Source organism: Clarias gariepinus, chromosome 14 (genome assembly GCF_024256425.1).
Source record: "Clarias gariepinus isolate MV-2021 ecotype Netherlands chromosome 14, CGAR_prim_01v2, whole genome shotgun sequence".
Classification (NCBI taxonomy): Eukaryota; Metazoa; Chordata; class Actinopteri; order Siluriformes; family Clariidae; genus Clarias; species Clarias gariepinus.
Window position 1 is genome coordinate 10,389,514 of NC_071113.1, and position 24,069 is coordinate 10,413,582.

At 35.8% G+C, this 24,069-nt stretch overlaps 1 protein-coding gene across 4 annotated transcripts in view; it reads left to right on the top strand.

Moving 5' to 3' along the window:
* The first annotated feature begins 913 nt into the window (after window positions 1–913).
* myof (myoferlin) overlaps window positions 914–24,069 on the top strand; it is a 32,211-nt gene continuing 9,055 nt past the window's right edge. For 2 of the 4 annotated variants that reach the window (XM_053510954.1, XM_053510952.1), the window contains exons 1-31: window positions 914–1,094; window positions 3,487–3,542; window positions 5,055–5,146; window positions 12,709–12,817; window positions 12,988–13,081; window positions 14,149–14,273; window positions 14,459–14,587; window positions 14,717–14,779; window positions 15,186–15,236; window positions 15,355–15,385; window positions 15,491–15,606; window positions 15,938–16,064; window positions 17,366–17,469; window positions 17,552–17,620; window positions 17,715–17,758; window positions 18,093–18,175; window positions 18,313–18,348; window positions 18,971–19,095; window positions 19,181–19,294; window positions 19,384–19,561; window positions 20,505–20,629; window positions 20,754–20,863; window positions 20,949–21,141; window positions 21,283–21,438; window positions 22,399–22,530; window positions 22,650–22,813; window positions 22,904–23,012; window positions 23,190–23,292; window positions 23,416–23,555; window positions 23,644–23,814; window positions 23,919–24,018. In XM_053510954.1, coding sequence (XP_053366929.1) covers window positions 1,007–1,094; window positions 3,487–3,542; window positions 5,055–5,146; window positions 12,709–12,817; window positions 12,988–13,081; window positions 14,149–14,273; window positions 14,459–14,587; window positions 14,717–14,779; window positions 15,186–15,236; window positions 15,355–15,385; window positions 15,491–15,606; window positions 15,938–16,064; window positions 17,366–17,469; window positions 17,552–17,620; window positions 17,715–17,758; window positions 18,093–18,175; window positions 18,313–18,348; window positions 18,971–19,095; window positions 19,181–19,294; window positions 19,384–19,561; window positions 20,505–20,629; window positions 20,754–20,863; window positions 20,949–21,141; window positions 21,283–21,438; window positions 22,399–22,530; window positions 22,650–22,813; window positions 22,904–23,012; window positions 23,190–23,292; window positions 23,416–23,555; window positions 23,644–23,814; window positions 23,919–24,018 — 3,337 coding nt within the window. In that variant the 5' untranslated portion in view covers window positions 914–1,006. Of the gene's footprint in view, window positions 1,095–3,486; window positions 3,543–5,054; window positions 5,147–12,708; window positions 12,818–12,987; window positions 13,082–14,148; window positions 14,274–14,458; window positions 14,588–14,716; window positions 14,780–15,185; window positions 15,237–15,354; window positions 15,386–15,490; window positions 15,607–15,937; window positions 16,065–17,365; window positions 17,470–17,551; window positions 17,621–17,714; window positions 17,759–18,092; window positions 18,176–18,312; window positions 18,349–18,936; window positions 19,096–19,180; window positions 19,295–19,383; window positions 19,562–20,504; window positions 20,630–20,753; window positions 20,864–20,948; window positions 21,142–21,282; window positions 21,439–22,398; window positions 22,531–22,649; window positions 22,814–22,903; window positions 23,013–23,189; window positions 23,293–23,415; window positions 23,556–23,643; window positions 23,815–23,918; window positions 24,019–24,069 lie in introns of all 4 variants that reach the window. The other 2 variants (XM_053510955.1, XM_053510953.1) reach the window with 2 other exon arrangements.

Sequence of the window (24,069 nt, forward strand, 5' to 3'; positions counted from 1 at the left end):
GAAAATGAAACCACTGGGCGCCTCTTTATCATCGTAGAGTGGTTGTGTACGCACTCTCCTAACACACAGTTCAGTCCAAACAGCTTAAAAAAGTGCATGTAGGCCTGTATGACCCCTTTAAAAATATAAATGATTAAACAGTAATGTGCAAAAGTATTACAGCAAATAACTGCTGTATAGCAAGGATTTGTTTTACATTAAAAAAATAAATAAACAGTAAACAAATGAAACAAAGTCAATAATTGGTGTCACGATCCAATTATTTTTTTAAAATAGTCTCAGGTACAGTTTATGCTTAAATCTTATAAGGAAGTTAGCTGCGTACTTTTAATGAACATCCTGCAAAACCAACCACAGCTCCCCAGAAACCTTTTTTTTTCTTCTTTTTTTAAACTGTAAAGTGGTATTTTACATAATATGCTGCTTTTTATGTTTGAAAATCAGAAATGCTTTTTGTACTGACTAAATAATGAAGTCATAAAAATTTATAACAAAGTGTGTATTAAAAAACACAGGATGCCTTTCGCACAGTATTGTGCACCTAGCTTTTTTTTATGAGTAAGACGTACAGGACTGAGCCAAAGTTGATTGTATTTACACTGAGTACATTGTACTGTATGTAAGAGAGAAAGCAATCATGATGCTCACCACTAGGGGGCGTGAGAGTCGCGTCTTTTCTTTCTTTTTTAACTTAATGTTTCGTGGAAAGTTTTGTTTAACTTTCTTTGTTTAAACTTTGTTATATATACGTATAGCTCATATATAAATAAAATAACGCTGTGCTATTAGTATTATTTATTGATCAGATATTTTCCTCAGATTGATTATTAGAGCAGTCGGGATGAATGTGTGTAAATCCACACCCCCCTCCCAGTGTCCAGCCCTTCTGCTCATGAGCATTGACTTCACTGAGGAAACAAGACTGAGCACTCCACGCAAACAGGCATAATGACAGGATAAAAGTTATTATTATTATCATTATTATTCTTTTTGACGTGCATCAGTCATGCTGCGTGTTGTGGTTGAGTCTGCTTCAGGTCTTCCTAAAAAGAAACTCGGCAGTCCGGACCCCATCACATCTGTGGTGTTTAAAGGTAAATGTTGAGACAGACCGAAAAGACTTGTGTGTGTGTCTGTGTGTGTGCTTTCATCTGGGAAATGCAAAAAAAAAAAAAAAAAGCTTTCATGTGACATGTTTGATTTTTTTGTAAAACATTACAGTGTTTTACTAAACAATTACTTGTCAATTACATGTTACAATGTTGCATTTAAAAGAATGTGAAGAAAGAAGAAAGAAAGACACAGAGAGTATTTAAGTGTAGAATGTATTTACATGTAGAATATATCAGTATGCTTGCCTAGTTAGTATATAAAGAAAAGTCCAGATCCTAAACACTGTAAAAACTGGTGTATTCTGTATTGTGTATCAAAATGCATTCACAAGAGTGCAGAAAGAATTAAAATAAATAACAGCTGTGTGTGCAGATGTGGTGTCCTTTATAGACATAGAGTATTAAAGTATCAGAAATGAAGGAAGTAGTTTTGCAATAATACGACAAACCCAAATGTGACACACACCTGTGAAGAGGTTGTCCTTTATTGTCCTTGAGCAGGGTCACCAATGTGTGTGTGTGTGTGTATAAGGTAGCTGAGGTATGAGTAAAAAAGTGAAAAAAGGAGGAATGACTGGATTACAATTTATTACAGACTCCTGATGGCCTGCAGGTAGAATGCAGTTACACAGTCTGCTGTTTAATTAAATAAAGTTACTGTTGAACAGCTAAAGTTAACTTTCTCTGTGTGCCTTAATCTTACAGAGCCAATTTTACTTTTAGTAAGTAAATTTTAATCCAACTCCTAACAGGTTACACCTACTTTTTGTCTGCTCAAAGGGCATTTTATAGAGCTTAGAATTTAATGGAAATCTAGGCTCAAATGAACTAAATTTAATTTAATTGCTTAAAGTGAACTTGTAATACTGTATTAAATCTTTAATACAGTCTGTCAAATGTCACAAATCTTTAACTGCTGAAGGACTATCTACTTTTACTGAATCAACTGTTTAATCGTTTAAAGCCTGCCTAGGGAGTTTAATTAACCTGTATTACTGAGTTTCTGATTCAACTTCTTAAAGAACACCTGCAGTGTTAAATGAACATTTAGTATAGTATTGAATTACAGTAACTTCTACAGGACTACGCCTACAGTGTTAATCTGCCTAAAGAACTAAGTATTGAGTTAACTGTTTAATTCGGTTTTGACTTGTTTAATGAATATCTACATGGCTAAATGAACTTTTCTTATTGAGTTAGATATTTAACTATTAAAGGTCCCCCTTAGAATTAAACGCTTAACATCATCGTCTATATCCTGTATCCTGGGTTGCGGGGGGGCCTGGAGACTATTCCAGGAGACTTAGGAGCAATCCATTGCTGGGCACACATACACTTTCACATGTTTGTTTACACACTCTGGGAAATTCGGGAACGCCAATCAGTCCAATTTACCTGATTTTAGACTGTGGGAGGAAACCAAAGTACCTAAAGGAAATTCTGCACTGGGAGAACATGAAAACTCCATGCACACAGACCCAAGGCGGGAAACTAACCACGACCCTGGAGGTTCAAGATTTAACAGTGCTAACCACTAAGCCATTGTGCCGCCCTTACTTTTAGTGTTAAATAAATAGTCAAAGTGTTAAATGAATAATTAAAGGGCGGAATGAGATTTTAAAGTTTAATTATCTATTTAAGTATTTAATAAATATTCATAGGGTATAAATAGCTTTTAGTGCGAAACTAATTTTGTAGGTGTTTATAGGGCTAAATTAACTCTTGAAGTGATTAATGAACACCAATAATGTAAAATTAATACCTACAGCCTAGAGATTTTAATTAACTATTACAGACCTTCTGTTAAATTAAACTGAAGTTGTTAATAATAACTGATAGACACCCAGCACTGTGAATACCCAGACTGAATTAGGTCCTGCTTGTTTAATATCTGGGGCATTACAGTACTTGGCGTCTTACAGTGTTGATTAACACTTGTTGAAATAACTAACGGTGATCATCAGTATGTACACAGTGATATGTAAACAATACAGGTGTTGCTTCAGCACTGGCTTAATCATGTCACAACATGCGTTTCTTATACACACCTGTAATCTGTAATTCAGACAGATTTAGTTATAGGCTAGTCATAAACAACTACAGCAAGTAAAAAAATTGTATAAGATGCATAAGATGTACTTTGTTGTAATCATAATTTATGTGTATTATCAAACACATCTAGTGAAAATTCTTATCTTATACCAAAACCTATTTTGGGAATAAAGGAGCAGCAAACATGAAATCCCAGACTGTAGACTATAGAATATAGTTTTTGTTTGTTTCTCCATTAAAACTGAATGTAGGTTTCCTGTTCTACTATAAACCTGATTCCCTTTTTTTTATCTCTTTTTAATATTTTTTATTTATTTTTTAGGTGAAACAAAGAAAACTCGGTCCATCAACAGTGAACTTAATCCTGTCTGGAAAGAGGTAAGACTGCACTGAGGCCTACTTAAAACATTTAAGATCTAATTTTTAAGCATCCATATTTTCTTCTTCTTTTTTTGTTTTTGATATCGCAGTGTAAACAACAATACATTATTTTCAAACGAATGTAACAGAACTAGTTAAACAAAGAAATTTTTTTAAAAATAATATTATTAATAACAATAATCATTTCTACAATTCGGGGGAGGTTAGATATAAACTTAATAATACTAATACTCTGTACTGAATAATGTCAAGTGTTTGTTCCTGGTCTACGTTGTAAACTGTGGGGGAAAATCTGCTGACTTTTTTTTATACTTCCACAAAGTCTGGCCGTAATGGTTTTATATATTTGACCCACTTGGACCAGATTTTTGTAAACATATTCTTTTGCAGACGAAGGGAGAAAGTATTTTTTTCCATGAAATAAATATAATTTACTATATCCATCCACTCTTGTATTGTGGGGGGTTCAGGAAGCAACCAACGTCTTTTTTTTACCAGCAGTTATTAAGAATGCCAAATAGGTATCTCTCGAAGGAACTTATTTGGAAGTCTACACTTCCCAGAAATAATGTGGAAAAAAGCAAGGGCATTGAAGTTTTAAGAATGCTTTCCACTGCTTTATGAAGGTCTGCCCAGAAAGGTTTTATTACTGGGCACCCCCAAAATATATGCCAATGATTGGCTTCCCGAAACCCACACTGTCTCCAGCATTTGGTGTCTCCTCTCTAGCATCCATATTTTCTAATACGAGGAGTGTTCAAGTCAAACCAGGACTTGATTGTTCAGAATAACAGAACACAGTTAAGAGAGTAAAAACTCCAGTTATTTCTCTATACTGTATAATCACCTGCTACAATAATGCACTTAGCCCAGTATTTCATTAGTGCTTGGATACCATCAAGGTAGAAGGTTTTCTTAGTATACCAGAGCCATGATCAGACTCCCTGTTTCATGTCTGAAACTCTGGCCTCCCAGGAAATCCTTTAATGGCCCAAAAATGTTTGGAGCATGGTCAGAACTGGATGGGTGTTGGGGCAATAACTCGTCAACGACAAGTTATCCACTGCTTTTTTAAAGGATCAGACGTTCCACTGGCTGAATGTTCACAGCAACGACTGCAGTCAATTATTAAACTGCATCAAGCATAAACTTTGTGGAAGAAATTGTAAATAAGATCATTTAACCACTTGGTGAAGTAGTATGGTAAATAATCAACAGTAAAAAAAACAGCTATGTTTAAAAGTGAAAGTAAGACAATTTCTATATGCACATTTTGATGAGATTAAATGAAGTCAGCTAAAGACTGAATCATTTTTACACATGAACTGAACACCACCTTGTATGCTGTAATAAAAAATAAAGTTGACTGAATAAAATGTTAAAGTGCGCAGCTTCTTTTTGGCCAGGAAGTGTATATTTCCTGCTTAACACAGAACAGTTAAATTCTGAACAGTTCTTCCTATGTAGACAAACACAATCCATCAGACTGAACTGCTCCTTTTTTTCCAGACACTTGAATTTGACCTTAAGGGTTCCTCTCTTGATTCCTCATCCTTCATTGATGTGATTGTAAAAGACTTTGAGGCTCTTGGAAAAGACAAGTAAGTTTGTTATTCGCTAAAATATATGTAGTGGGCACATTCATATTTTGTTTTATAGCTAGTTTACATTTTTTTCATTATAAACATCATTATATCATTATAAATCATATAAATCAGTTCCAATGCTATTTTAATTTATAATAATGTCATAGACAACTAGACAAATGGCTTAAATATATGAATTTTTATACATAATTTTTATAATTTTTATACAAAATGTTTATGGTCATTTAGATTTTTTTTTCAGACTTGGAAAAATTATATTAGAGCCATGATATGAATTGATGCATCTATTTACTTTTATCATAAAAAGTACAGACAAATTGTAAGTAAAAGAATTATTACTATTTTATACATATACTGATCTGTATATGGGCTTAAAAATCTGATTTGTCTGTAATTCTGATCCTTCATTATTATCATTTGCAAACTAACACTAAGCTTACGCCAGATTCTAAATGCAGTCTAAAGTCACTAAATTAAGGTGTACTGTACTGTAGCAGAATTAGTAATAATATTGCTTTCAGAAGAGAAATCATATTATGTCATCAAAGCCTGAGATTCACACCCGAAACAGCTGCACTATTGATGAGCTACTTTTGTCTCCTAAGAGACACTGGCTCCAGTGAAATATCTTCAAAATAACTGGATTGAATTGGTTTTGCACATTTTTGAAGCCAAGGTGAAGCCAATCGTCTAGAAAAGGTCACTAATTTGTTTAGTGTTTGACGCTTATGACAACATTTAATGTAGTCGTTGTTGGTTTTTCCAAAATCCGACAACTTTTAACTCATGCATTGTGCATCTATTAAATGAATAATATAAAGATGTAAGTGTTTTGCAAGGCCAATAGGTTATCTATTAAGTATGTCATATTCGATTGTACAAATAGGCAATGAGGTGACATTATGTTTTTTATTATTGTGTTATTATATAATTTGGGTTTGCTATTATTGCATTGAATTATTTATAACAAATAAAAAGACATATTTGCTGTGTCCAGTAGTGATGGGAAATTCAGCTGATTTTACCGACTCAGAACTTTGAGGCTCGTTCAGCAAAAAGAACAAATCTTTTTTTAAATCATTTTATAATTTTTTTTTTTCATTTTAGCAAAATGTAGTTAAAATGTTACGTGTTACTTCCCTAACATCTACTACTTACTCAAACGTTGATCATACAACAAACAAGACAAAAATATAGAAAAGATTAATTAATTATTTACCTGGGTCTTTAGTCTACGATTAGCACACATCACCTCGGCCTAAGAAAAACAATTATTATATCAGCAAACTCAAAAATGGAATAAAAATTAACAAACTATATAAGTACTTTGTAATTGTAGGCTTGAATTATTTTTATCATATAGTTTGTTTACTGCTACTAAAAACTGTGAAAGGATGAATAAAAAAAACTAAAGAGATGAACGAATTCTCTTTCTGAGACTAGTTACAGAGCTGTTACATGATAAACCTTGGAAACCTAAAACAAATAAATAAATTTCTTGTACAAAACCATGAGTGACTGAACAAATCATTCCCTGAGATGACTTGTTCTTCCCGAGTCACACTTAAGTCACATAATGAACGACCCATCACTAGTAATTTCACTATATACACCAATGAGCCACAACATGAATACATTAACATTGATTATCAATTATATGCCATTAAACTGGTGACGGGATCATGGGGATTGAAGATTAATGCATGCTTGTCGGGACAAAAAGCCAGTCCGTCCAGTCCGATCCTACAGAAATGCCAAGTCCAGTCCGATCCTGCAGAAAAAAAACAACACAAATTGCCAAAAAAAAAGTCAATGCTGGTCTCAATACCAGCACACCCAGCAAGGCCCAGCAGGCAGACCTGGCTTCCAATTTCCACTGATCTCAATGCGGTCGAGCACCAGTGAGATCCCACCCCACAACGCAAAGCACCCAAAGGATCCGCCGCTAATGTCCCAGTGCCAGACACCCCAGCACATCCCCAGAGGTCTTGTGGTGTTATGCTTAAAGGGTCAAAGCTGCCCAGTCTACACAATAATTGGCTTAATGTTGTACAATGTAATGTAGGTGTTATTCGTTGTTATTTTTGCTTTGTTTGTTCCTCGAGTTTGTTCTAGCTTTACATTTATTAATTTTCATACATTGCTCGCTGTGTGTGCATGTATGTATGAAGTGTACTTTGACCAACAGAATATTTAAAAATTAAGGGATTATCCAGATGTCTTAGTGTCTCAGATATGTCTCAAGACCCATGAAGTCAGCCAGCACACCCAGAGAACCAGGTTGAGACTTGTTGTGTTATGCTGTTAGACAGGGAGGGGACAAGAATACTGTTATGCTAGATTCTGGATTAGAGAACAATTTTGAGACTGAGAGAATTCAGGGAAGGGACAAATATGACTTGTTCAATGATTCACAAACGTTCTGTTATATCACTAATTCTTTACTTGCTACAAAACAGAATAATAGTTGTGGGTGTTGTTTTCTGTAGATGAATGAATAAGAGCTTTTTAGTCAAACCACTGTTTAGTCCATAACATCATTGTTCAGAGCTGGAAGTTAGGATTATCCTGGTTTAAAACTGGCAAATTAAAATTATGTTGCATCCTGCTGCTGCCTTTAGTTTATTTGCAAGTTGCTTCATATTGTGAGCTCTTATTTCTTTGTCCAATGAGTGTAAATATCTAGGTCATGTTCTGTTTGCTTTAGGCACTTATGTGTGTGTGCTATGTTGAGTTATGCTTAGTCACATAAAGTGTGTATTTTCAGGGTGGAACAGAGTAATATAGAGCATACAGAGTGAAAAAGTCTGCAATGTGTTGATTGTCCAAGAAAATGACAGAGACAGGAAACAAAGCGCTAGAATGATAAAGTACAGTGTCTTGCAAAAGTAATCGTACAGTACCAGTATTTGCTACAGCCACAAATGTAAATTTATTTTATTGGTATTTTCCGTGATAGACCGACACAAAGTGAAAGGAAAATAATAATAAATTGTTAGTTTTTTTTTTACTATTATTATTATTATTTTTTTAAATAAATATCTGAAAAGTGCAGCATGGATTTGAATTTAGCACCACTGAGTCAATACTTTGTAGAACCACCTGCCATTTCACTGCAATTACAGCTACAAGTCGTTTTGGGTATGTCTCTACCAGCTTTGCTTATCTAGGGAGTGAAATTTTTGCCTGTTCTTCATTGCAAAATAGCTCAAGCTGAGTCAGATTGGACGCGAGCATCTGTTAACAGTAATTTTCTTGCCACAGATTATAATTGGATTTAGGTCTAATAACTAGCCCTTCTAACACATGAATATGCTTTGATTTAAACCATTTCATTGTAGTAGCTCTGGCTGTATGTTTACGGTTGTTGTCCTGTTAAAAGGTGAACCTTTTCCCTAGTCTTAAGTCTTTTGCAGACTCTAATATGTTTTCTTTTAAGATTGCCCTGTATTTGGCTCCATCCATTAACTCTAACCTTTAAACTTTTAAATGTGTTAAAGCTTTTGCAAGGCACTATAGTTTGGTGTTCATGGTCATTGTTCAAGTTCATGCAAAAAGTTTTCAAGTTTGCAGTTATGAGACTTTTTTTTTTAAGAGAGAGAGAGAGAACACTGTTTGGTTGTAACAGACTAGTGAAGCTTCCCATATTTTAATAATGCAACTCATTGTCGTTGCAGTTAACTGAGTCAGGTCCCTGAACAGAAGGCGCTCTCAGAGTCTGTAGCTAACGTGTGTCTCAGCAGCTCTTCCTACATAACCAAACATTTCAATCTTTCATGCAACTGTAACTGTTTTCATGCTAAAACCTCATTCAGTTATGCTAATTAACAAAGCATGAAATGCAGCATGCTGTCACGGGAAAACAATCAGTGATTGGGTAGTGTGAAGTATTCTCTTGTGAATATATCCAAAAATGTTTTATTCCTGTCATAGCATAGTAAATTAGCAGATGGGTATCCTTTAAAGAATATGTTATTTTTAATCAGTTTAATGCTGTGGAATGTCCAAGAAACTATTTCCACTTATTCCTCAGTCTTTTCCTTTCTTATTACCAAAAATCCAACTGGCCCCACAAAAAAAGTTAATGACTGTTACAAAAGTTTGACACTGGAATATACACACACATTTTACTTTATTGAACAACAGGTTCATTATTAGGCCTAGATTATGTGAAGCATCTGCCATACAGTTACTATAGTCATCATTTTATTATTTACATTATTTGTTGTATAGATGACATTATTGTGGGAGCTGGTGTTACAGAAATTATCACCTTTTAAAAAATCTGAATCAACACTTACAGGAACAATATTACATAAAAAGTACATTACTACAGTGTACTGTTTTAGATGGTTTTTATGCTTAAATCATTAGGTCACTATGTGATTTAACAAACAAAAAACATTTCTTTAAAACTGGTCAGGTACAGGTTACTGCACTGAAAATGAAAGCCAAAAAATGTTCAAAAATGAGAGTCAAAAAAGTGCTTCAGGAAGCCTGGAGAACTATTCCTTAAGACTAGATTAAAAATACAAGAACATCTGGCTTTTTTAAAGCGAAATTTGCAATTTGGCAAAACAAATAACCAGGAACTGCCTCAGGATCAGAAACTGAATCATAAGCATGCGACCAGGAAACTAATTGATTTGAAGTGTTTGTGTTTAAGGGTGCAGTCAAGCCTTTTGCACACACTGACATCATTGTTGGGTGGATTTTACACTAGAACTGTAGCAAACTATATACTTCTCCTTTGTTTTTATATAAAGATAGAAAATATATAAAGTGGTCAAGTGCAAGATTGTTCATCTATGTGGGTATGCTTGTATTGATGATCAATCTTAATATAACAGTTGAAAACCCTTAGGGAATATCTTTTGGAAGAACTACAGTTTTGGTGTCTTGTAAAATCTCTGCAAGGCAATAAAGCTATTCCGGCAATTTACTAACACTATATTTGCTTTCCATATTATTCCCTTTTATTTTGTTTGTCCTTTAATTCGAATCTGTCCTTAAAGTAGAATTTTGTATTGTGATGTTTGTATTCCAAGAACAAACAAATATGTAACTATTCTAAAAGCAAAAACATTATAAAAATAATGTAATATTAACGTTACTACACTAGAGTAACACTTGTTACTGTCGCTTTACAAACCAACACATGAATATGAAGAACAAGAAATATTAGCCAAACCAAAACTAACAAGACAGATTATCTTAATATCCACATGTTAAGCATAAGTCAGTGTTTGTATAGTGTCTGAAGCACTCCCAGTATGCACATAATATTTAATTGCAAACATTCTATCTCCACAGTAAAAACTGGTTAAACTTCAAAATTCTTGTAGGTTGATGAGGTGGGAGTTGGCAAAAGCATGCATGTTTTCAGGTCAGGTAAATGAGTGTTTGCATTGGGAGGAGGTTTCCTTTTTGGCTGTCACAAAGCACGCAATGGTTTTGTTTTTATTATTAAGTGGAATTCAGGCTTCTGTAAAACTTGTGAAAGTTGTTTTCTAATTCCTGATTTTTATAGAGTGCAGAGTGCAAATCTCAGTTTTCCTTGGCATCGGTCTCCAGAGCTTTCAGCTGAATGTGAGGCATTTCCCCTACATCATACTGTACATCATTAACACACAGCACTTTGGCTCGAACATGGCCTGGTCTAAACAGGCAGCGGTGCTGTCCCAAATTATGATTATCAGTCAAGTGAAAAAAATGAATTTAAGAAACAATGAATGTTTTTTTTTTTTATACTTAATGAAATTTTTTATTTGTAGTTGCAAAAGTAAAAATGTAGCACTGGTCAGTTGTTCTAATTAGTCTCTTCCTCTGGTACTTTAACCCTTAATCAGGCAGAGAACCATTTGGCAATTTAGAAATGCTAGTATCAGTACCTCAAGAAAAACAAATCTTTGCAAAAAATATGTATTTTTGTATTTTGTATCAAGTTTTTTGGCCAAGTACAGTATGCTAACACACAAGAAAGTTTATTCCGCCTGTTGGTGACTCTCAAAAGTACATACATACATAATGACACTGTGCATCTTGTTTATAAACAAAAAGACTATCCACAGGAAGTGCACAACATACAATCAAATACTCACTTACTCATCATCTACACCGCTTTATCCTGTACAGTATATAGGGTCGCAGGAGCCTATCCCAGGAGACTTAGAGATTATTAGGATATACAACCCAACACAGACCACACATACACACACTCATGTTTGTTTACACACTACTGGCAATTTTGCAACACCAATTAGTCTAATCTGCATGTCCTTCGACTGTGGGAGGAAACTGACCAAGCACAGGGAGAACATGCTAACTCTATTCACATAGACCAGAGGCGGAAATCAAACCCGGACCTTGGAGGTGGGAGGCACCAGTGCTAACCACTACTCCACCATGCTGCTACATTCAATAACTATATAGATTAAATATAAACAAATATAATATTAAAAGGACCACAAGACAATACATACAGAGTATGCAACAGATCAGCAATGTACATAAAGTAAGTGTGCATGGTAGTGCAAATAAGATTAGTCTGCATCATGTGATAAAGGAGGTTTTTTTTGTTTGGTTGGTTTTTTTAATGAATGTTTGTACAATAAACAATATACAGTACAAGATGTGTGAGTAGTGCAAACAAAAATAATATGCGTCACATATGGGGATGAAGTGATGACTTACTGTTCTTCCAATCCAGTATTTGTAGATGTAAAGTAGGGTGAAAGAAAAGAGCATATTGGTGCTTTTATTCAGCAGATTGCATTTAAAGAAGGTCAACTGTTTATGAGGGTGAGTGCTAGGAGGAAAGAAACGGTTCCTGTGCCTGTCAGTTCTGGTGTACAGGATTCTATAGTGCCTGTCGGAAGGGAGGAGGGGAATAAAGTTATTTCCAGGCTGTGAGTTAAATTTAAATGTGCCTTAACTTTCTCTAAAACTGTAACTGTTTTTTAAAAAAAAATTATATATAAACTTTTTAAAAAAATAATTTCCCCTTTACCGAGCAAGGAACCATATGGTAACTGATTTTTATTTGCAATGTAAAATGACATATATTAAAATGTTCTCACACATACAGCTTTATCCTGTATTCAGGGACGCGGGGGCCTGGAGCCTGTCCCTGGAGGGTTAGGGCACAAGGCGGGGTACACCCTGGACAGGGTGCTAATCCATCGCAGGGCACACATATAGACTTACATGCTCATTCACACACACTACAGGCAATTTGGGAATGCCAATTATCGTAACCTACATGTCTTTGGACTGTGGGAGGAAACCGGAGTACCCGGAGGAAACCCACCAAGCACGGGGAGAACATGCAAACTTCATGCACACAGAACCGGAAATCGAGCCTGGCCGGGAATCGGACTCGGACCCTAGAGGTGCAAGGCGACAGTGCTAAACACTAAACCACCGTGCCACACATACAAAAGGATAAAATATATACACGTTTTCTACACTTAATACACGTTTGTTTCATTATAAAAGGTAGTAGTTTTGTTAGTCGACACAATCAGTGTGAAATTTGATGCAGTCTTTTGTTACAGGTTTATTGGCTCTGCAAAAGTCAACTTAAAAGACCTAGCAAGTGGTCAAGTGAAGTCGCTCTCTTCAAAAGGTTTGCCTTTAGTTAATGAAAGCGGGCAAAATATTGGAGTAAGTGCCTCAACTTTTTTATTTTTTAATCTGTATTGCTTTGGAAAAAAAAAACAAGATTTGCTTTCTAGAAATACAAATTCATAAAGCACATGGGGGGGGGAGTTAAATTATATTGTAAATAGGATCACTGTGAATCACCAATCTGAGGTCAATCTCTCTAACTGTAGGCCACAATCGACCTTTTGATTGGTTATGAACCTCCAGCTAACACTCCTCCAAACCCAAATGATCAACCAGATGGCGGTGCGGCAGGAACCACCGGTATGTTTTTTTATTATTATTTATTTCTGAATTAGTTTTTTTTCTTAGCAACAACAAAAAAAGGGATGGATCAGCAGGATGCTGGATGGCTTTTTTTTTCCAAAGCAGCTTTTCTTCTCTGTGGAATGCAGTTAAACTAGTTTTCAAATGTTGCAGTGGTACCATTCATTCACTGGATCAAACCCAATATCATATTACTGACATACATAATACTCACATGTATTGTTTACTAAGGTCTACAGTTTATGTGAAACTTGTTATATATTGCTTTAGAAGAAAGAATGAGATTGAAAGTAAAGCAATTTGTGAAAAACTGGTCAGAACTATTAACAATTACTCCCATTTACACCATCAACTAAACGCGCAGATGGTAAGCCAAAGCTGTTGCTCCAAACAACAAAGGTTTTGATTATGTTTTGATGAATACTGACACATTATATTACTATTCTATTTATTGATTAATTGATTAAATGATTAGAATAATTTTACAAAAATGACCAAGAAAAAAAATGTTACAATAAGGCGTGGATGCACACAATGAAGAAAACACCATGTGAACGGAAAGCCGGTGAACCGGCAATCGAGTCAGTGTGATTCAGATTGTGGTCACACTGAACACACACCACTGCCACAGTGAGTGTTACAGTACAATCACTCTAGTTTAAATCTTCTAAACAAGTTTACATTTTTATTTTAAGCCGATATTGTCATGTTGGTATTAGTGTTATGCCAGTTTAAGTAATATAGTAGAGCTGTTTCAATGCTATATAATGTAAAACAATGAAACTGTATTGCACCAACAATTTCATTTATGTTTGAGTAGTTGCATTTCATGTGGCCTTTCCTAAGGTTGGTAGTACATAATGTAGACTGTTAATGTAAAAGAATAGTTCTGTGCAAAAGTCATGAACCAGCATTAAATAAATGATCCAGCATTAAATAAAAGTCCTTTAGGAGAACTATTCCTTCATTGGAAAGACAAGAAAGTCTGGCTCTTCTGAAGCAAATGAAGAAATGAGGGGTGGCACAGGATTTGTGTTTATTTATGTGTTTGTGTTCTTGAACAGGTGCTGATGGAAATGAAGATGCCACTGATACAGGGGGTTTATCATCTCCCACTCAGCCAGGTCAAAAATCTCTATCACGGACCAGAAAACAGAGGCCTTTATCTAACAAACCGCAGGACTTCCAGGTATGGTGGCTTCCATACCATGTCTAAGAAAGAAAGATCCTAGATCCTAAAGATCATAGATTCTTAAATAAGTACTTAATTTGGGTCAAATTTAGTTCCTTTTTTCCAATGGTGAAAAACGAAAGAACAAAGTAAACATTGACTTGTGCATTTGGAGGTAATCAGAATTTTCTTCCATGATTAAGATCCGGGTCCGGATCATCGAAGGTCGGCAGTTGCCTGGAAACAACATAAAGCCTGTTGTGAAAATACATGTTTGTGGAGAAACCCACAGGACTCGCATCAAAAGAGGAAATAACCCCTTCTTTGATGAGGTATTGATGAACTGTATATGCATGCGTACTGACAGGATCAATGTTCTTAGCATGTGCAGACACACTCAAGAAAACTCTCATTTTTGTCAGTATGGTGGATAAATCTGTACTTATTTTAACTTTCTGCAGATTTTCTTCTACAACGTCCACATGTTGCCATCAGAGCTTTTCGATCAACACGTCAGCATTCGGGTTAGTAAAAAACAATTCAGGTGGAAATGAGCTGACATGAAAATGTTGGAAGTTTATTATAATGTTGTGCTGTCCTCCAAATCACTGTTATGTTTGCCATCTCTTAGCCAAAAACTAACTTCTTTGAGTGTCATCAATCGTCACATTTAGATTAATAGCTTTTTTAGTTGATATATGCACAAATTCTGCCATGTCCATGATTAAAAAATATTGCACTTTTTAGAATGAGATATAATTTGTCATACTAATTATTGAACTAGTTAATTGATGTTTTAATTTCTTTTAGTCTTTTGAGTATTCCATTGTCATTAAAGTGTGTTCGTCTGTATGTTGTCTCAAATTCGTAATTTTTTTCTAAAGAAGCTAAAAAAAAAATTATGTAACAATGTGTTCTTTCCTGCTACAGGTGTACAACTCCTCATCACTGAGGGCTGACAGTCTTATGGGAGAATTTAAGGTATTTCATGTCAACCTAATACAGAACATGTTGACCACATCCAGCTGGTTAAAAAGTGTAATACACTAAAGGTTTGTAATAATAATGTTAATTTTTTTTATTGTCCTTACGGTTTCAGGTTGATGTTGGTTACATCTACGACGAACCTTGTACGTTTCTGAAATTCCGCACTGCAGCTTGATTCATGTATTACTTGCTCATGTTCACTTTAACAAAACAATGATATTGTGTGTGTGCTTTACTGTCGACTATAGCTCACTGTGTCATGAGGAAATGGCTGCTTTTAAATGACCCAGATGACTCAAGCTCTGGGGCAAAGGGTTACCTGAAAGTCAGCATGTTCATCGTTGGGACCGGGGATGAGCCTCCGGTACTTATTTTGTCTAATCGTGTCCTCACTATTGTTTTATCCTCTTGAGACCTGAATATCCTCATGTAAGGACAAGATGTTTTCTTCCAACTGCACTGTCTATAAGCATATCCTTATGCAATCTTTATATGAGGATTATTAGGTATATTTTTTCCCCATATTTTAATCTGTTTGAAAACATTGATTACGGCCATAGATCAATAATTTAATCTATTGAATTAAGAAAGATAACATACTGTAGGAGCACATGTACTGTAGATGCATACCTAAATGCTCAGTAGTCGTCCTGATTGGAACAAAGTAGTGATAGTATTGATGTCTCACTGGACAGGTGGAGAAGAGGGACCCAGATAGCGATAATGATGATGTAGAAAGCAACCTTCTGCTACCAGCTGGAATTGCACTGAGATGGGTTACGCTGCAGCTCAAAGTGTTTCGTGCTGAGGACCTCCCTCAAAGTAAGCTGGAATTTCTTATTATACAGTACCATAATCCACCAGTATTTATTTCCATCATGCAATGCTTTCATTTCTCAAGGGAAAACAGTTGATGCATACCCAGCTCATAAACATGCTTAGAGCTTAATATTACACCACCATTTTGTTTAGTCCTTGTTTTATCATGGTAAGCAAGAAATATATAGAAGAACATTGAATCAATTTACAGGCTGAAGATTTTCCCAAAATTGCACATCAGGAAATGTTTTACCACAATTTTTTAACTATGGCCAAATGTCATCTGACTATACATATCATATTCTTTTTTTCCTTTATTATGCTCTATTTCACTTTTTATAAATAAGCAAAAAAAAGGGTTAAAACTTTACCTCTGACCGTGTCACAACTATGAAAGTCTTTTAAAAATGTTAAAAGAAATCTTCACCATTTACAGAGTGTATTTACATATTTTTTAAATTTGCTAATTGAATGCGACATTGATTGAAGAAATACAGTATGTTTTAAAAAATGCGTTTAAGAAAGTTATTTATCCTGTGGCTAAGCTGTGCTGTTCAATTTAACTTTTTGTTTTAATCATAATTGAAACTTCAGTGAAGCTGTGTGATCATCAAGATTGTTATTTTAGTCTTGGTCCCAGATAGAAATGAGAGGGTTGAGTCAGGAAGGGTCTTTACCAGACGCCCTTATACAGTGCAATTTTTGTTTATATCTTTTCACATACTGTATGAGCAGCTGAGTGTTGATAAAGAGCCCAACAGTGGCAGCTAGTAGGCCTGGGGTTTGAACCTGCGACCTTCTGATCAGAAGGCCAACTCCTTAACCACTGAGGTGTTCCCGAGGGCATAGGGCACAAAATCTGTGACAGGTTATTTTGATATTTGGATCAACTCGTCCCCTCAGGCACCCCCTTAATGACAGCAGCTGCAAGAAAAACAACAACAGCATTATCATTTTTTTGTTTGTTTCTCTTGTAATTGAAATTTATAAAGGACTTCATAAGTGTGTGTCCTGTCATTAAAATTTATAAAGGTCTTCAAAATTCATATTGACTTCAGGTGCACTAGAAAAGGATCTTCCTTTATAATTAATATTAATCAGCATATATTACTGCATCTTGCTTACACAGAAACTAACATTAAGAGTCTAGCAGATTGTATTTTTCTATTACGTTTCCTCCCTTTTGTCATATACTGTATGTAGCACTGTTAGTAAAATTGTAATTTATATGGTATATCTTGCTGTATACAGGAACTGAAACACAAGTCCTATCAACTTTTTAATAATATTTCTCATATTTTCAGTGGATGACTCCATCACTCAGTCTTTGAAAGAGGCATTTGGAGGAGAAAGCAATAAAAAGAATCTAGTAGATCCATTCATTGAGGCCTGGTTTGCTGGAAAGAAGGTATAACATCTGAAATCTTATGCTCAAATGAGAAAACGTTGTGTGGAATGTTCCACTGAGTTTTTCTTTTTTTTTTTTATAGCTTTGCACAAAAATAATTGAGCAGAATGCAAACCCTGAATGGAATCAGGTTCTTAATCTACAGGTTAAGGTAATAATGATGGGTGGCATTGCATTTTCTTTATATGTAGAATAATTGTTGTTGCTTGTTTAATGTAAATAAAAAAAAAATTTCCCTTCTGTAGTTTCCATCTATGTGTGAACGGATTAAACTGACAACATTCGATTGGTACGTCTTTTTAACACATTCTTGTCTGGTCTCTTTGTAGAGGAAATAAAAAACTGAAGCACACTTGTAATGTTGTTTTGGGATTCTGTCACAAACTAAATACTCCAGGACTTTTGTAATGGGAGATTGTAAATGCTGGGTGGATCCCGGCAGACTGTATGAGTCAGTGTGGTGTTTTCACTCCCACAGTGCATTCCTCTGCTAAAGCCCACTTAGGGAACTGTGGAAAATCTGAGGAGATCCAATGGCGGGCTGTGACTGCCACGCATTTCGGCTCACGTGCTAGTTTGTTTTAACTGACGGTGTCTTTCAATTCCCTCCCCCCCTGTTTTAGGGATCGCCTCACAAGAAATGATGCCATAGGAACTACATTCTTGAATCTGACCTCAATAGCATCATCTGGTGGTGAAGTTGAAGGTATGGCATTTAGGGTGGAGTATAAAATACATATCATTACATCTCAGTGGTACAGTATAATCCAGTATAATAAAATGAGTTGTTCTGGGGTTTTCTAGTGAAATGCCTTTCTTAATTTTTTTGTTCTGCTGCACTAGTGGAGGATCCAGGAAATGTGTTTCCAGGATATACAGGTTAAATAGGTTCAACTCCTTTCAGCTTTTCCATAGCACTGTGCATGCTGTTCACAAAAGTCACACACATTTTACAATACATAAAAAAAAAATTCTCCATTACTGCTTCTTTGCTTGCTCGTTTTGTATTATTTAGATATGGCTTTATAATATTTTGTAATTATATAGTTATCTAGATAACTATATAATATTATGTAATTTGCCATGAAGAATTAATTGCATTAATATCATGTATTTCTGGCTTTATTAACCAAGTTAGCATTAGTTCATGGGCATGTATGTTTTTATGTCCTGTTATCCATAAACATGTGGTGAAAATATTGGTTATTCAGTTTTGTATTGTATGCTATTACGTATTACCAATCTAGATACAACATTCATAATCTCAATGCAACATCCTTCACACATCTTACACACACATCTCTAACTTTTATAAACTTCTGGAATGGCTTCAGCATTAACAGCGTGCTTAAACTGTGCTATACCTACTATAACAGTGTTGTTACCTGTTAAACGTCTCAGTCCACGCACCCATCTCTGAAACGTAATAACTCGTCTAACCCTTCATCTGTTATCATTTTAAAAAAGCCATGGGTAAATAACAGTTTTGTCATTCTCACAGGAGAAACTGGGGAGTCTGGCGTTGGCTTTCTGCCTGCATTTGGCCCAAGCTACATTAACCTGTATGGCAGCCCAAGGGAGTTTACAAGTTTAGTTGATCCTTATGAAGACCTTAACTTTGGAAAGGCAAGTGTGAAGGCCTCGTTATGATAATCATTCGCGGTTTCTTTATTATCATTTTATTTCATCTTATAATGTGATATTCTCAAAGGGGGAAGGGGCAGCCTACAGAGGACGCATTCTCATTGAGCTTTCCACTAAGCTTGAAGGAAAGCCGGAGAATGACTTAGAGGCCATATCAAATGATGACATTTTGGTTGCTCAGGTACTTACATCAGTTGAGCATTTGTGATACGCATAATCTCCAACCCGTTTGTTTTGCATGTCATTTTTATTCATTAATATATTTTACAGAAATACCAGCGGAGGAGAAAGTACTGCCTGTGTGCTGTGTTCCACAGTGCCACCATGATCCGAGACCCTGGAGAGCCTATTCAGTTTGAAGTTAGCATTGGCAATTATGGCAACAATCTAGACTCGACATGCAAACCTCTCGCTTCAACCACCCAATACAGCTGTGCCGTGTTTGATGGTAAAGATGATAAATAGATCAACCTACTTAAGAATCAGAACTGGTTTTGAGGGTGTATTCTAAATACAATAGACAATAAATTGTTAATTTATATGTTTAAGAGTATAATACTAACATAATTTGGGACATCAGCATACATGAGTATACTTAGGAGCATTATGCGGCATTAGAATCATTTTAATTTTAATGATGGTTGTTTTAGTCTATGCTGAGAGCATATTGTGGAATCAGGTGAATTCCAGAGTATATTGAAAGTATATTGTGGAATCATGAATGTTCTTGGGTGAAGGCGTAAAAAACTAATTGACATTTACAAAAAACTTCAAGCACAATATGAGATACTCAGTTGAATGGTGCAGATGTTTTAAAGAAGGCCGAACATCCGTGAAGGATGTGGCACGGAGTCTATTGTAGTTGTTCCTGTGAACATTCATCGAGAGGAAAGCCTGATTCTTAAAAATCGAGAGATAACTTGCAGAATAGATGCATAATTTTCACGTTTGGGCCATTTAGGGAATTCCTGGGAGGCCAGCATTTTCGACATGAAGAAGGCATTCCAATCATGGCTGTGGTTTACTTTCTACCCGGGATAAGTGCATTAGTGTATTATATAGAGAAACAAAGGTAGTTTTAATTTCATAACTGTCTTCAGTTGTTCTGAATGATCAAAAGTCCTAGTTAGTCTTATACTGGAAATAGGGTTGTTTTGAGTTACCTTAGGAGTATACTTCTGGATCAGTTTAGTTTCCAAGTAAAATGGGAAAATACTGTTAAATTATGTTAAATTGTGGTATAGTGAGAACATATTGTTGTGTTTTGAGGTATATTTGAAGAATACTGTGGAACCAGGGTATTCATTGAACCAAGGGTTCATAGTATCCTGAGTATATCATAAAATAAGGTTGGCTTCTGCTTAATCATTCTCTACATTCTGGCTTTATAGGTAATCAGTACTACTACTTGCCCTGGGCTGACACAAAACCTGTTGTTGCCGTTATGTCATTTTGGGAGGATATCAGTCATCGCTTAGACGCTGTTAACATCATTCTCCACATTGCAAACCGTTTGGTATGTTTTATGCATTGTTAAGAGATAACACTCATTTAAACAATTAATTGTGCACTTTCTATTAACTTTAGTCTTTCTGATTTGAGCTAGAATTGTTGTCCAACAACTTGTTTACCAATTTTAGCAAGACAACATCACTGATCTGAAAACAGAAATACTAGCCAAAGTCCCAGACAATAAACTGTATGAGATTCGGACCAAGCTTTTAAGCCAACTCATGGAGGACATCAGCAGGTGAGGCTATTTTTATTTCTTCCTAAACATTTTATATATGATGGTTTTCCATCAGCGTTTCAAAGTCCAAAATCAATTCCCTTAGCTTCAAACTCCCAGACCTGGAGGGTAAACCTAACCTCACAGCCCTGGACATCCAGATTAAGAAGCTCAGAGACAACACCTTAAAGAATATCCTGACTTCAGCTGGGCACTTGTTACAGATGGGAGCTAACATAACAGAGAGTTTGCCCACCATTGACAGCTGGCTGGACAGACTTAAACAACTAGCTGAGGAGGTAGATTTTTTTTTCACAATCTGTTAAATGGCTGCTTTCTTTTTATTTCCTTTTAATCTCATCTTTACACACCTTCCTGTACTAGTGCTCTAACTGTTCACATTGAATTTTTTCTGCATTGATTTTATATGTTTTCTACAGCCCCAGAACAGCATGCCTGATGTTGTTATCTGGATGTTGAGGGGAGAGACACGGGTGGCCTACAGTCGCATTCCAGCTCATCAAGTTCTATATTCGGTGCACAGCGAGGCAGCATGTGGCCAGTACTGTGGAAAAACTCAGACCATCTGTCTAAAGGTATTATTACAGTACAAGAGCTGTACTAAGAGTAATACAAAAGGTGTCAGAAAGTTCTCTGTTTGGTAACAGCAAAAGAGTTTTTATACTGTATGTTTGGCCAAATTCCTGGTGTCATGTACATCTGTTACTTCAAAGCACATTAATCATTTTAACATGTCCTGGTAAAATCGGGGAGAACAAAGAGTGTAAGTTGTATAGATGTCCACCCAGAAACGAACAAGGAAGTGTTAGCTCAAGGCAGGAGGAGACAGAGAGTAAAGGAGAAAATAAGCATTTAAGAGTTAACCTATTAATATCAGTTCCAAAAGGATGGTGGAATTGCATTTAATATCATAAAACGCCAAGATTTGCTGTTATAGTGTTCAAGTTGCACATACTGGTAGAGTTACTCTTTCTCTATACAATGTACCACTCAACATACTCTCCCCTTCACAACTAAAGCATTTGCCCCATCGTTGAACCAATCTCTTAAATCCTTTTTGAAAAAATTCAGGTGTGCACTGTTGTACACGCTTTCATGTCAGTGGTCGCCGTTGATGGTCTCTGACTGGATGGTTTGACTTCAGTGCTGGTTTTCCCTTTTTTAAACTTCTTCATCTATCTGTGCACATTGCTCTTGTCAATGTGTCATCTCCGTGAACATTCTGTAGCCTTTTGTCCATGTCGGACAGCCTGCATCCCTCCTTCATGAAGAACCCAAATAATGGAAGAACAGGATGAAGAGTTACTATGAAGGAAGAGTTACATGTGCAATTTAAACAACCTATGTCATTTAAAAAAAAAAAAAGACCATGCCCACTTTTGCATAATTTTCGATACAACCCTCGTATTACAAAACTACAGCACTGCTAAACTAATAAGGTTGAACATTTGTGCGACTCATGTACTATATGTAGTAGTGTAAATGGATGATGGCTAATAGCATCACTGTCTTAAGCTAACTATTTTCTTCTGCAGTACCCAATGGATAAAGACAAGGGTTCCAAGATCCCTGTACAAATACGGGTGAATATGTGGCTGGGATTAGTCGCAGTCGAGAAAAAGTTTAATACTTATGCCGAGGGAACATTTACTGTTTTTGCAGAACTGGTAAATCCATTTATATTTCTTTTAAATGTATATTTCTATATTTTACACAATCGCACTTACTCTTCATTAAGGCTACTTAAAATATGATAGATTAAAGACCCTTTTTTTCCTTTTTATAGTATGAGAACCAGGCAAAAATGATAGGCAAGTGGGGTACTTCGGGTCTTTTGAATCGCCCGAAGTTCTCCGACATAACCGGAAAAGTGAAGCTAAAGCAGGAGTATTTTATGCCCCCTGTAGGCTGGCAGTGGGAAGGTGACTGGTTTGTGGATCCTGAGAAAAGGTAGGTAGATTAGTTTGACGGATAGCCCACTTTCAAAGAAGATTAATATTGACAAGTTACCATAGTAATTATAATCATATTGTGTGACAGTTTGCTGACTGAGGCTGATGCAGGACACAGTGAGTTTGTGGAAGAAGTTTATGAGAATCAGACTCGTAATCCTGGAGGAGAGTGGACAGCAGCGCCGTATACAGATGTGGTACGAATATCAGAATATCATACTGTACAGGTTATAGTACCTTGCACTTTAACAGTCTGATGCAGACATATTTGAAGCTGTGCCGAATGCTTTAAAATGATTGTTTTGATATGGAAATAACTACCAATTATGTGACAAACATTTTATGAGAATTCTGAGTATCGTACCTGCTTACAGAATGGAGAAAACGCTCGTTCCCCAGAAGAGATAAATTGCCCCAATGGATGGAAATGGATGGATGAGTGGACCTTTGATGAAAAAAGGGCAGTGGATGAGAGAGGTTAGATTTGTCACATACTGTACATGACTTAGAAAAAAATAAATTATACTAGACAGCTGGCTGGATTTGTCTGTATATGTAGGTTTTTTTAATCAAATAATGAATGTAAATATCTGTTTAAAGGTTGGGAATATGGCATTACCATTTCTCCTGATGATAAGCCTAAGTCATGGGTGGCAGCTGAGAAAACGTACCATGTCCATCGCCGTAGAAGAAAAATCCGACCACGCAAAAAGGTGGCTGCTGGTGCATTAGCTGCTGAGGTATGGTACATCAGCTTTCTAATAAATCAGATGTAATTTAATCATAGTATTTGCCTGATAATAAATCCTTTTTGATGGAAAATTCTAGAAGAAAGATACAGGACATCCAGAAGGTTGGGAGTTTTCTTCTCTCATTGGATGGAAGTTCCATCAAAATGAGCGCTCCACTGATTCGTTCCGTCGCCGCCGCTGGAGAAGGAAGATGGAACCTTCTGACAGCATTGGAGCGTCAGCCATCTTTAAACTAGAGGGGGCACTGGTAAGTAAAATTAACAAAGATGCCAGCACTAAATTACAGTGTATAAATACATTTAAATTATTTATAATAAATATTTCATGGTTTGTATTTGATTTACTTTACAGGGAATTGATAGAGAAGCAAAAGCGGATGACAAGGGATCAAAATCAGATGCCAGTAACTTGTTTGGAGCCAATACACCTAATGTGTCATGTACTTTTGACCGTAAGTAAGATTTTGTTTACTCTGTTAAGTCACTTTTAATGAAAAAATAAA